The sequence below is a fragment of the Suncus etruscus genome, chromosome 11 (assembly GCF_024139225.1).
Source record: "Suncus etruscus isolate mSunEtr1 chromosome 11, mSunEtr1.pri.cur, whole genome shotgun sequence".
Taxonomy (NCBI): Eukaryota; Metazoa; Chordata; class Mammalia; order Eulipotyphla; family Soricidae; genus Suncus; species Suncus etruscus.
The window spans coordinates 86,919,102-86,930,587 of record NC_064858.1 but is presented as its reverse complement, the minus strand read 5'-3'; the positions used below and the strand labels follow the sequence as shown (position 1 = coordinate 86,930,587).

At 52.9% G+C, this 11,486-nt stretch overlaps 1 protein-coding gene across 1 annotated transcript; it reads right to left on the bottom strand.

Moving 5' to 3' along the window:
• Window positions 1–28: 28 nt before the first annotated feature.
• On the bottom strand, window positions 29–8,590 carry LOC126022164 (solute carrier family 26 member 10-like). The gene is made up of 17 exons (XM_049783011.1): window positions 8,275–8,590; window positions 7,694–7,804; window positions 6,887–7,044; window positions 6,508–6,672; window positions 6,079–6,231; window positions 3,651–3,733; window positions 3,376–3,523; window positions 3,166–3,279; window positions 2,013–2,090; window positions 1,762–1,878; window positions 1,387–1,476; window positions 1,033–1,149; window positions 914–947; window positions 755–837; window positions 599–653; window positions 403–509; window positions 29–111 (listed from the first exon to the last, which is right to left on the bottom strand). Exons 1-17 carry the CDS (start codon window positions 8,588–8,590, stop codon window positions 73–75), a joined length of 1,968 nt encoding a protein of 655 aa, XP_049638968.1. The 3' UTR covers window positions 29–72.
• Between the last annotated feature and the right edge of the window lie 2,896 nt (window positions 8,591–11,486).

Sequence of the window (11,486 nt, the reverse complement as noted above, 5' to 3'; positions counted from 1 at the left end):
GGGATCCTTGTCATGAACCCCAGAGGCTCTCAGTCAGCTTTGGTTTTATTAGTTACATGATGTATGATTGGATCACAACCACGCTGTGCATGGCTTTGGGCCTGTCAGCTCCTAGAGAGGGAGAGAGAGATGTCAGGAATATAGGGTGCTGCTCTTTGCAGCCAACATTTGACAGTCCTTTAAGAGGCAGATACAATCCCTTCTTTAGGACTAAATCCCCTAGTTCTCTACCCATGCCAGGACACAGTGTTCCTGACTGAGTCTCTAGCCCATTTATTATGTGCTCACTCACCCTCCCTCATTGTCCTCCTTGGCTCCCTGATCCTAACCTGTTCCACTGGCTTTCACCTCCCCCGCCCAGCCCTGTACCAGCTTCCACACCTGTGGCTACTGTCCCCTCACCAGTGTCTCCAGGGCATGAGCAGCGGCATCCTGCACACTCACGAACAGCTGTTCTGGGGTCACTTTGTCCCTGAGTCCTGCCTGGGTCAGTGTTTCCAGCATCGAGGCTGCATGGAGAGGGGGGCCAGGTTCTCAGATCCTGAGTCCACAGTGGCCCCACTCAGCCCCATTCACTTCTAGACTCAGGCCCCCTCACCATTACAGTGAGCCAGGAGAAGGTGGATCCCCGCATCTCGGCATCGACTGGCCAGCTGTGCGGGGGGGGGGGGGGGGAGGGAGGTAGAGTCGTGATCAAAGGCAATGCGTGTGACAAGGGGACATCGTCTGCCACCTCACCTCCCCTTTCCCTCACCTGTACCACTTCTCGGGCCCCAGCAGCATCTGCAAAGGTGACTCCGCTGCAGTCTAGGACTAAGGCTCTGACAGGTTCAACGTCTAGGGCAGGAGAAGGCAGGGTTTTCCAGACGCCCTCTGGTGGTGCCAAATCTCCCTTCTTGCCAACCCATCTCACCTGTCTCAGCTGAGCCATCTGTCTTTAGAGTCTCCTGTGAGTCAAAGAGCCACACCATGAATAGGACATCATGACCCCCCCCTCCTTCAAAAGGCACCACCCTCCCCTCACGCCCTCACCTGGCCTCTATCACTTAGCCCCAAATGCCACTCAAGGAGATGGCGAAACTGCCCACGGGTCCCGAAGTAGAGAGGGGCAGGATAGCTGAGGATGCAGAGCCCAGGAACCTGCAGGAGCTGAGGGGGGGGAGTCAGAGGGTCAGACACAGCCTGCTCCATGGCCCCTTCCTCCTCGGGGTCCCACTGCCCACCTGGTGACTTTCTCTCAGGGGCCTGTAGAGCTCTGTCCCCTCAACCCGTCCGAGTACCTGGCACCGCACCCTGGGTGAGAAGCTGTAGTCAGATGCCAGGCCATGCTGGCTGGAGTCTCCCTCTCACCCCTCATCTCTGCTCCCACCTCTGGGTACGGCAGACCACAGTCATCATGGAGAAGATGATGCCCACAGCCAGGCCAAGGTCCACACTCAAAGTCACGACAGCCACCCATGTCACCATCCACACAGCCTGCAGGGCATGGAAGGAAGGCGTTCAGAAGTAGGGGGGTAAAGCAGAGAGGTCCAAGAGGAATGACAGGAAGTGAGGACAGGACTGGGGACTGGCCCCTCCAAGGGTAGCACCAACTGGAATAATCTTACAGATTACAATATGAAAGGGTTGCCTCCCTCTGCCTAGTTTGAGTAAAGGAATTAGAGAATACGTGTTTGTGTGCATAGAATAAGATTTATGACCTGGGCCATTAGTTTTGCACCAGGCTAAGTGCCAAGACATGGTAGGGAGCAATTTAGGGACTGGGGTGCTGCCATTGCTCACAAAATCCACACGACTGATGCGCCACAACTGTGGAAGCTCCTGCATCTGGTAGAACATCTGGCGCATGCTGGAGATGTTGATGCAGGCCAGGACAGCCTGGAAGAGAGGAGGTGGGCTGACCCCCCACAAGGTTCTGGAATAGAGCCATCTCTTCCACTTCCAGCCTAGACACACACACACACACACACACACACACACACACACACACACACACAACCTCATCTCCTTACCTTAGGTAAATAGTAAAAGAAGGGTCCCAGCCATAGAAGAACTGACAGGACCACAATGCAGGAGAAAAGTCCCGCCAGCTAGAAGGAGAAAGAAGGCACAGGAGCCAGAAGGAAGGGAGCCCTGGCACCCAGTGATAGCCCTGGTTCACTCTGGGGAATACCCCACTTCCATGAGAATGGCTCTGCTGCCTGCTCTTTGGAAACCTCCCCTCTGCTCTATCCACCATCTCTAACCCTTTATCCCTCCAGCTCCTTTTGGGATCTGCTGTTTGCATCTACCTTTGCTCTCTGCCAGTTAAATGCCCATCCCTCACGACTCCCCTGAGAGATAACTCAACTTTCCTATTTTGGAGTCTGCCTCCATCTAAAAAGCCACAGTGAGATTATCCTAAGAGCCGGTTAACCACATGCTTAGGGAACCAGACAAGTAACAAAAACCAAAAATATGCAGGAGAGGTAAATAGAAATGTCCCCATGAAGGGAAAAATCAAGTTTTCTCTCCAAGTTCCTAGTTCAGTGGTCTTTATTTTTAGATTTTCATGAGGTAATATAAATGTTTATGGTGCTGAGTAGCCACAGAAGTCTAAGTGGTGTTTTACAAAACAACTTGTCTTTTTTTTGGGAGGGGGGTCCACACCCAGCGGTGCTTAGGGATTACTCCTGGTTCTGTGCTCAGAAATCACTCATGGCAGGCTCAGGGGACCATATAAAATGCTGGGGTCAAACCCAGGTCTGTTTTGGGTTGGCCATGTGCAAAGCAAATGCCTACTACTGTGCTATTGCTTTGGCCCCCTAAACTTGTATTTTCTTTTTTTTTTTTTTTGGTTTTTGGGCCACACCCAGCGGTGCTCAGGGGTCACTCCTGGCTGTCTGCTCAGAAATAGCTCCTGGCAGGCACGGGGGACCATATGGGACACCGGGATTCGAACCAACCACCTTTGGTCCTGGATCGGCTGCTTGCAAGGCAAACGCCGCTGTGCTATCTCTCCGGGCCCTAAACTTGTATTTTCTACCTAGATCCTCTCACCCACTGTCACCCAAGAGTCCATCTTCCCCCATAGAGATGCCATTGGGTGCTGACCACCTACTTCTCTACCATCATCCTGGATATCTCCCCTCACCCCTTCTATGACACATATATGCCAGCTCTTACCTGTGTGTTCCCTCCTGCGTCCACTAGTAGACTGGTTGTGGCTAATGTGGCCGAGTTGGGAAAGCAAGAGAAAAGGGAGGAGACGAGATTGGACACTCCATGTGCCAAGAGCTCCTGAGGGAATGTAGAGAAATAGAGAGCTAGACCTGGGGAGTCAGGATAAGTAGATTCCCACCCTAGTGAGTTTGAAGTACCTGGTCCAAGACCCACCTGGTTGGAGTCAATAGTGTAGCTATACTTGTCTGCATAGATAGAGGCCAGGGATGCAGACACAGCAAAAGTCACCAGTGCCAGGGGCAGAGAGTCAGCCAGAATCCTGGGCAGCTCCGCCAGGTTGGGAAGGAGGGGTTGAGGAAATCTGGGGAGAGAGGGTCCATGATGATGGGTTGGATCTAATAAAGAATATGAAAAACAAGATAGGAGAGGGCAGGCTAGATCAGGAGTTTGGTGGGAGAGGAGAGAGCGGACATCTTTTATTCTCTTACCCTTCAGGCAGCAAACCCACAATCTGGACATTGTATCTTGTGTCCAGGGAAGAGGTGAAACAGAGCACCGAAGCCAGAAGCACCTGGGAGAGAGAGAAAGAAAGAGAGAGAGAGAGAGAGAGAGAGAGAGAGAGAGAGAGAGAGCATGAGAAGGGATGGGCCCTCCAGAATCCAGAAAAGTGATGGACTCCATAGGAGTCTTTGTTGTTGTTGTTGTTGTTTTGGGACCACACCCAATGACACTCAGGGGTTACTCCTGGCTATGTGCTCAGAAATTACTTCTGGCTCGGGGGACCATATGGGATGCCAGGGATTGAACTGAGGTCCATCCTGGATCTGCCGTGTGCAAGCAAAATGCCTTACGGCTGTGCTTTTGCTCTGACCCCATAGGAGACTTAATTCAGGATTAGGATGGCCAGAAGCTGAGACATGTTTGGAAATGGGTGTTTGAGAGTGAAAAATACTGAAAAAGTGAAAAGGGTTGGGAAAGAGAAATAATATGGGACTAAGGAGAAGAGACAGGTTCAGGGGACCAGGAGAAAGAGGAAGGAAGGAAGGTAGGAAGGAAAGAGGGAAGGAAGAAAGGAAGGAAGGAAGGAAGGAAGAAAGGAAGAAAGAAAGAAGAAAGAGAGAAAGAAAGAAAGAAAAAAGAAAGAAAGAAAGAAAGAAAGAAAGAAAAGAAAGAAAAAAGAAAGAAAGAGAAAGAAAGAAAGAAGGAAGGAAGGAACGGAGGAAGGAGGAAGGAAGGAAGAAGAAAGGAAGGAAGAAGGAAGGAAGGATGGGAGGAAGGAGGAAGGAAGGAAGAAGAAAGAAAGAAAGAAAGAAAGAAAAGAAGAAAGAAAGAAAGAAAGAAAGAAAAGAAAGAAAGAAGAAAGAAAGAAAGAAAGAAAGAGAAAGAAAGAAAGAAGAAAGAAAGAAAGAAAGAAAGAAAAGAAAGAAAAGAAAGAAAGAAAGAAAGAAAGAAAGAAAAAGAAAGAAAGAAAGAAAGAAAAAAAAGAAAGAAAGAAAGAAAGAAAGAAGAAAGAAAGAAGAAGAAGAAGGAAGGAAAGAAGGAAGGAAGGAGGGGCCGGAGAGATAGCATGGGTAAGGCGTTTGCCTCTCATGCAGAAGGTCATCGGTTCGAATCCCGGCGTCCCATATGGTCCCCCGTGCTTGCTAGGAGCAACTTCTGAGCATGGAGCCAGGAGTAACCCCTGAGCAACTGCTGGGTGAGACCCAAAAAAAAATAAATAAATAAATAAAAAAGAAGGAAGGAAGGAGGAAGGAAGGGAGAAAGAGAGAAAGAAAGAAGAAGAGAGAAAGAAAGAAAGAAAGAAAGAAAGAAAGAAAGAAAGAAGAAAAGAAAGAAAGAAAGAAAGAAAGAAAAGAAAGAAAGAAAGAAAGAAAGAAAGAGAGAGAGAGAGAGAGAGAAAGAAGAAAGAAAGAAAGAAAGAAAGAAAGAAAGAAAGAAAGAAAAGAAAAGAAGAAAAGAAAGAAAGAAAAGAAAGAAAGAAAGAAAGAAGAAAGAAAGAAAGAAGAAAGAAAGAAAGAAAGAAAGAAAGAAAGAGAGAAAGAGAGAAAGAGAGAAAGAAAAAGAGAGAAAGAGAGAAAGAAAGAGAGAAGAGGAGAAAGAGAGAGAGAGAGAGAAAGAGAGAGAGAAAGAGAGAGAGAAAGGAGAGAGAAAGAAGAGAGAGAAAGAGAGAGGAGAGAAAGAAAGAGAGAAAGAAAGAGAGAAAGAAAGAGAGAAGAGAAGAGAAAAGAAAGAGAGAAAGAAAGAAAGAAAGAAAGAAGAAAGAAAGAAAGAAAAAAGAAAGAAAAAGAAAGAAAGAAAGAAAGAAAGAAAGAAAGAAAAGAAAGAAGAAAGAAAGAAAAGAAAGAAAGAAAGAAAGAAAAGGAAGAAAGGAAGGAAGAAAATGAAGAGAAGTGGGAAAGAGCACAAAGGCTAAAAAGTACTTGCTTTCCGCACAACCACTTGGTTGGACCCCCACACCTCATATGCACCCCCCAGCATCACCGAAAGTAGTGCCAGGGATAGCCCTTAAACACGACCTGGTCTGATCAAGAAAGGAAAGAAACACTGCACCCTAAGTAGGGAGTCCGGGCTGTGTTTAGGTATTATAGACTGCCTGTGAAGATGTGAAACACTCATTTAGTTGGGAAGGAAGAGAAGTGTCGCCAAAAAGAACGGTGCACCGAGAATGACAATGAAGGACAGACTGCATGGAAGCTTAATAGAAGAGGGTGCATATCAGCTGTCCTGCTGGCTAGGCGAGAGAAGCACCCAATTCCCTTGTGTGAGGAGGTGCCAGGGATTCAGGATGCTCTGGGAGGAGCCTGGAAAAGGCCTTTATAAGCAGGTCCTCGGGGCTGTGACCACTCTGCAGGCCACCAGGGAGCGGCAGCGGACAGGTGGCTGGGCCGGGGGTTGCGACCTCGGCGCCTTCCTCACCATGACGATCTCGCCGGGGATCGGGGTGGGCAGTCGGTCGCGGAACCTCACGTTCAGCTCCTTGACGGGCACCAGCAAGGCCAAGCTGAGCGCGGAGACCGTCAGCTCGGCGGGGCTGCTCTGGGGCAGCGCTTGCAGCACGGCCACCAGCGTCTGCGGGCAGGGGTGGGAGCAGAAGGCCGGGTAGCTGGGTCCGGGGGGCGCAGCGAGGTCCCCGCGTCACCCCCAGGGACCCAGCCAGCATCACCCCAGGGACCCAGCCAGCATCACCCCCAGGGACCCAGCGTCCCTCCGGCCCCAACGGGGCAGCCACCTTCGCTGAGCCTAAACCTGCTTTCCTCCGCCCCACAGAGCGCGGCTCCTCCTTCCCCCTCTCCCCTTCTCCGAGTACCCCCTGGGAGCCCGCCCCGTCTCCCCCGGGCCCCCCACCTTGAAGAGAGCAAAGCAGCCGATCTGGCGCGGCAGGGGCAACCCCAAAAGGCTGGGCAGTTGGGACACGAGCACGTGCAGCGCCGCCCCGCTCGTCAGCGCCTTGACCACCGGCTCGGACAGGAAGGTGGCCAGGACGCCGAGCCGCAGGGCGAACATGCCGAGCTGCGGGGGAGAAGAAGCGATGTCAGGGCCGCAGCCCCGCAAAGCACCGGCTCCTCCTTCCACCTCTCCCGCCCGCCCGCCTTGGACCCCGGGATCCGGGCCTGGTCCCTCGGCTCCCTCTGTCCCCCTCACTGCTCTCAGCGCCTGGCCCTCACCCGGAAAGCCCTGGGTTTCCCTGGGGTGCCCCAGCCCTCTCCCTCTCCCTCTCCCTCACCATCAGCGCCCCGCTCCCGAAGGCCAGGGCAGCCGCCACGCCGACCCGCTGGGCGTCCAGCTGCTCCCTCTCCGACCCACTCAGGTTCCCCGCCACGGGTTCGGGGACCAGTCGCTCCACGGCCGAGCCTGTCATCAGGCTGAGTACCGCGAAAGTTCCTAGCTCCGAGAAAGGGGCTGCGATCGCCCGCTGTGCCCATGGCAGGCCAGTGCCAGGCCCCGTTCTGGTTCTGGCCCCCCAGCTGGCCAGAGACAAGAGCTGGCACCTGTGCCAGTGGTGAAGGAAGAGCAGAGACTGCCCCCCCCATTCCACCCCTGCTTGCTTGCACACCCCGGGCTCCACTTCTGGGTGACCATGTCTCTCTTTGCCCCATTTCCCAAATCCTCAAGATGTCCTTCTAACACCAAACTCAATGGATAGCAAAGGTTGGGATAAACTCGTGTGTGTGTGTGTGTGTGTGTGTGTGTGTGTGTGTGTGTGTGTTTTGGGGGGGGGAGGCGGGCAACACTTCAGTGCTCAGGATGACTCCTGCCTCTGCATGTGGGAATTACTCCTGGCGGTGCCTCTAAACACCGCCTGGAATGTTAGGGATCTAACTTTGGTTGGCCACAAACAAGGCAAATACCCTTGTCTACCTATCTACCACTCTGTCCCCCACCCAGTTGGGAGAAAATCTTAGCACCCATCCATCACTCCCAGCAAATGCTGGGATGGGTGGGTGGGTGGTAAAGAAGAGACCAGAAGCAAGGACACCCCACACTCACACAGGGGCCTCCTGGGCAGGAGGCGAGCCCCTGGGTCACTCACCCGTAGACAGGTGTCTCCCAGTACCCAGCAAGCTATACAGGAGGACGGGGAAGAAAGAGGTGTACAGCCCGAACACGGGAGGTACCGAGGTCAGGAGGGCAAAAGCCATGCCTGGGGGTAGGAGGACAGGAAGGAAGGATCATTGAGTGGGGACAGTGAGGGGCCCTTGCCAGGACCGGGACCACCCTGTGCCACCTTGCACAGGGGTGCAGGAAAGGGCTGGCTAGATCCTGGCTGGATCCTGAGCTGCGACCTTGTCAAGAAGGAACCAGGTGGGGGGAATCGGTCTCAGTGGGAGGTCGTGGGGCTGCCAAGGTTAAAATCCGTGTCGGCTGAGTCCTGGGGCCCTCTCCAGCTCCCTGAGCCAGAACTTGTGCGACAGCGATAGAGCAGAGGAGCTGGGAGGGGGAACCCTGATGGTGTCCCCCCAAGTCCTGCCAGTGACTTTGGGCGCTCCAGCCTTCACCCACCCTGCTCCCCCCCGACTTGTAAGGTCTGGGCCCCTCTGCCGCCCTGCTTTTAAGATGCCTCCTAAGCTTGGGCACCACAATCAAGCTGGATGGGGATGGTGGGACGCTCACCCTGGGGTACATGCACGATGCCCACGGTCACTCCGGCCACCGCGTCGCCGACCAGCCAGGCCCGCCAGCGGTAGAGCCGCAGCCAACGGAGGGGGGGCAGCCGGGCCAGCAGCAAGCGCCACACCCCCGCCCGGGAACAGCCTCGGGGCCGCCGCCTCCACGCCCCGCACCGCGGGGGCTCCGGCTCTGCGTCCCCCCACAGCTGCTGGAACCGGGCCTCGGTGAGAGGTTCCCTGCGCTGGGCTCCCAGGGGAGACTTAAAGTCAGAAGTCTCTCCCTGGCACGGGCAGGTCCCCGCGTCCAGGAGGCCACTCATTTTGCCCTGGGTCCCCCGCAAGTGCGCCCCGTCTTAAATACCTTCTGGCAGGAGTCCCGCCTCCTGGATTAAGGGCCCAATCCGGCTATAGAAAGTGGCTGTGTGTGTGTGTGTGTGTGTGTGTGTGTGTGTGTGTGTGTCCTCTCTCCTCTCTCTGGTACTTGAGCAGCCAGAAAGCGACTGCATGTGTTCTCTCTCTCTCTCTCTCTCTCTCTCTCTCTCTCTCTCTCTCTCTCTCTCTCTCTCTCTCTCTCTCTCTCTCCTCTCTCTCCTCTCTCCTTTCTCCTTTCTCTCCTCTCCCTTTCTTTCTCTCCTTTCTCTTCTCTCTTCTCTCCTTTCTCTCCTCTTTCTCCTCTCTCGTCTCTCTTCCTCTCTTCTCTTTTTCTTCTCTTCTCTCCCTCCTCTCCTCTCCTCTCCTCTCTCTTTCTCTCCTCTCTCTCTCTCTCTCTCTCTCTCTCTCTCTCTTCTCTCTCTCTCTCTTCTCTCTCTCTCTTCTCTCTCTCTCTCTCTCTCAACCAGGACAGGGGCATCTCTAAGCTACACTTTTTTCCATTTCCTAGGACATCCTTGGGTGGAACACTGGTTCTGAAGCTTGCTGTGAGGGGTGGCTGCAAAGCAGGAACTTGAGAGAAAGGCCATGAAAGCCCGCATTCATCTAAAACACGCAGTGTCCACGACTTACCTCTCCTCAGCCATGACTTGCGAGCCCCACTCCCAATGCCTCTTTCCAGGGCTTCTGCACTTTGGGCAGAAACAGAGAAGCTGGCCTTGCAGAGCCACTGCAGTCCCCAGCCCACTGAAGAGAGCCCAGTGGAATTTCTGACACCTCCATATATACAGTTCCTCTCACCTCCTAAATCCTCTTCCCCAAATTCGCTAGTAAGCAGCTTTTCCCCAAGAAAGTATAAGGGCCAGGGGTCAGAGATATTAGAGAATCAAGCACCTAAAACCCACATGTGCTCTCCTGAGAGGGTGAGTGAACCACAATTCAGTTCCAGTGAAGAAATACAGCAAGGTTGGGACACTGTAATTAAAAAACAAACAAACAACAACAACAAAAAACTCAACAAAACCAGGGGGACAGAGCAAAGTATAAGCAGACTGGACATTTGCTTTGCATGTGACCCACCCAGGTTGGATCCCCATCCCATAAGGTTCTCTGAGAATTGCCCAGAATAATTCCTGAATGCAGAGCCAGCAATAGCCATTGCACCCCTCCCCCACAAAAAACGGGGTAAAAAAGAACCCGATACAACCAAGCACCATATATTACAAGTATAATTACAAAGTGGGGCTCACAAAATTCCATGTGGTGGGATTTAGTACAGAATGGTCCACTCCCTGGACCTCTGGGACAAGGTAGTTCAGAACAAAAGTTCTGAGTACCAGCAGTCTGCTGTGGGCCCATCCCCTCCTCCTGGCTCAAGAATCCTCAGCATCCCTCCTCATCACCCCCATCCTGAGTCCCTGACCCCAAAGTCCTGGGGGTGGGGTTCAGTGAGGGTGGGTCTCCCCTCTTCAATTCCTCCTATTGTTCCCCTAGAAGTCTTATCTGGGCTGTACGTCCTGTCCCCCCTTAAGAGGTCCCTCCCCTCATTGTCAGCCAGGGGGACCTCAGGCCCCAGGGAGACTCCAGCTGCCTGTCACCCTCCCACCCCAGCAGTCTATTGTCTGCTGAGGAAGCCTGAGCCACGTGACCTGGCCCAGGGGACACCCAGACAAGGTGGACCCGGTGATGTCCACTGACCTAGGACAAGGCACCTGGTCCAGGAGCTCTGAACCTTTGGCTCTTTCTGTCCCAGAGGCAGTCGCAAAAGAGGGGAGGAGTGCAGCTGCCTCTGAAGATTCCCTTCCTGCTCCCTGTGGATATACCGTCTGACTTCCCAGAGAGCAGAACTAAGAAAGACTGAACCAGGAAGAGGTCATGACCCCCACGACCTTTTCCACCTTCCCACTGTCCTTGCTAGAACTTCAGGCTCCAAAGGAAAGGTATGTTGGCCACCAAGAAAGCTCTATGTTGGGAGGAAGAGGGAACCTGTACCTGCCCCTGGGGCTTTCCAGTGGGGTTCAGAACAGAGGCTAGAGGATGGAAGAAAGAGGACCAATGAAAGATCTTGGGACTAGGGTCCCAGTGATAGTACATGGGGAGGCTGTTTGCTTTGCACACGACTGACCTGGATTCAATCTCTGGCATCCTATATGGTTCCCTGAGCCTTTTGGAAGTGGTTCTTTTTTTTTTTTCTTTTGGGTCACACCCAGCAGTACTTAGGAATACTCCTGGCTCTATGCTCAGAAATCTCCCCTGGCAGACACAGGGGACCATATGGGATGCCAGGATTCGAATCACTGTTTATCCTGGATCAGCTGCTTGCAAGGCAAATGCCCTACCGCTGTGTTATCTCTTCAGCCCCTGGGAGTGGTTCCTGGATGCAGAGACATGAATATCCCCTGAGCCTCACAAAGTGTGACCCGTCTGCCCCCCAAAATGATCTTGGGGACAGCATGGAGGTAAGGCGTTTGCCTTGCATACAGAAGGTCGGTGGTTCGAATCTCGGCATCCCATATGGTCCCCCAAGCCTGCCAGGAGTGATTTCTGAGCACAGAGCCAGGAGTAACCCCTGAGTTTGGGTGTGACCCAAAAAACAAATAAAAATGATCTTGGGGTTTCCAAGTGGTCCTTCTCCCCAATCCCAGGTCTAGACTGTGATATGTTGTGACCACAGATTAAAGGCAGATAGTACTATTGTTTATCTCACACCAGCAGGTCTTTCTGTCTTTACCACCCCCTTCTCTGCAACACCACTCAATTGGAGTCCACTGCTCTCCTCCACCACCCCCCTATCCCAACTACCCATCATTGAGTCTGGCCTTCCCTTTGCCAAGACAGCAGCCTCAG

Bases quoted from the DNA above. Each gene is read 5' to 3' on its own strand.
- LOC126022164 (XM_049783011.1), bottom strand. From the start codon at position 8,590: ATGAGTGGCCTCCTGGACGCGGGGACCTGCCCGTGCCAGGGAGAGACT. The intron at 3,280-3,375 runs GTGGGTCTTGGA...ACATTCCCTCAG, and splicing joins ACACTATTGACTCCAACCAG to GAGCTCTTGGCACATGGAGT. The intron at 1,879-2,012 runs GTAAGGAGATGA...CCTCTCTTCCAG, and splicing joins TCTTTTACTATTTACCTAAG to GCTGTCCTGGCCTGCATCAA.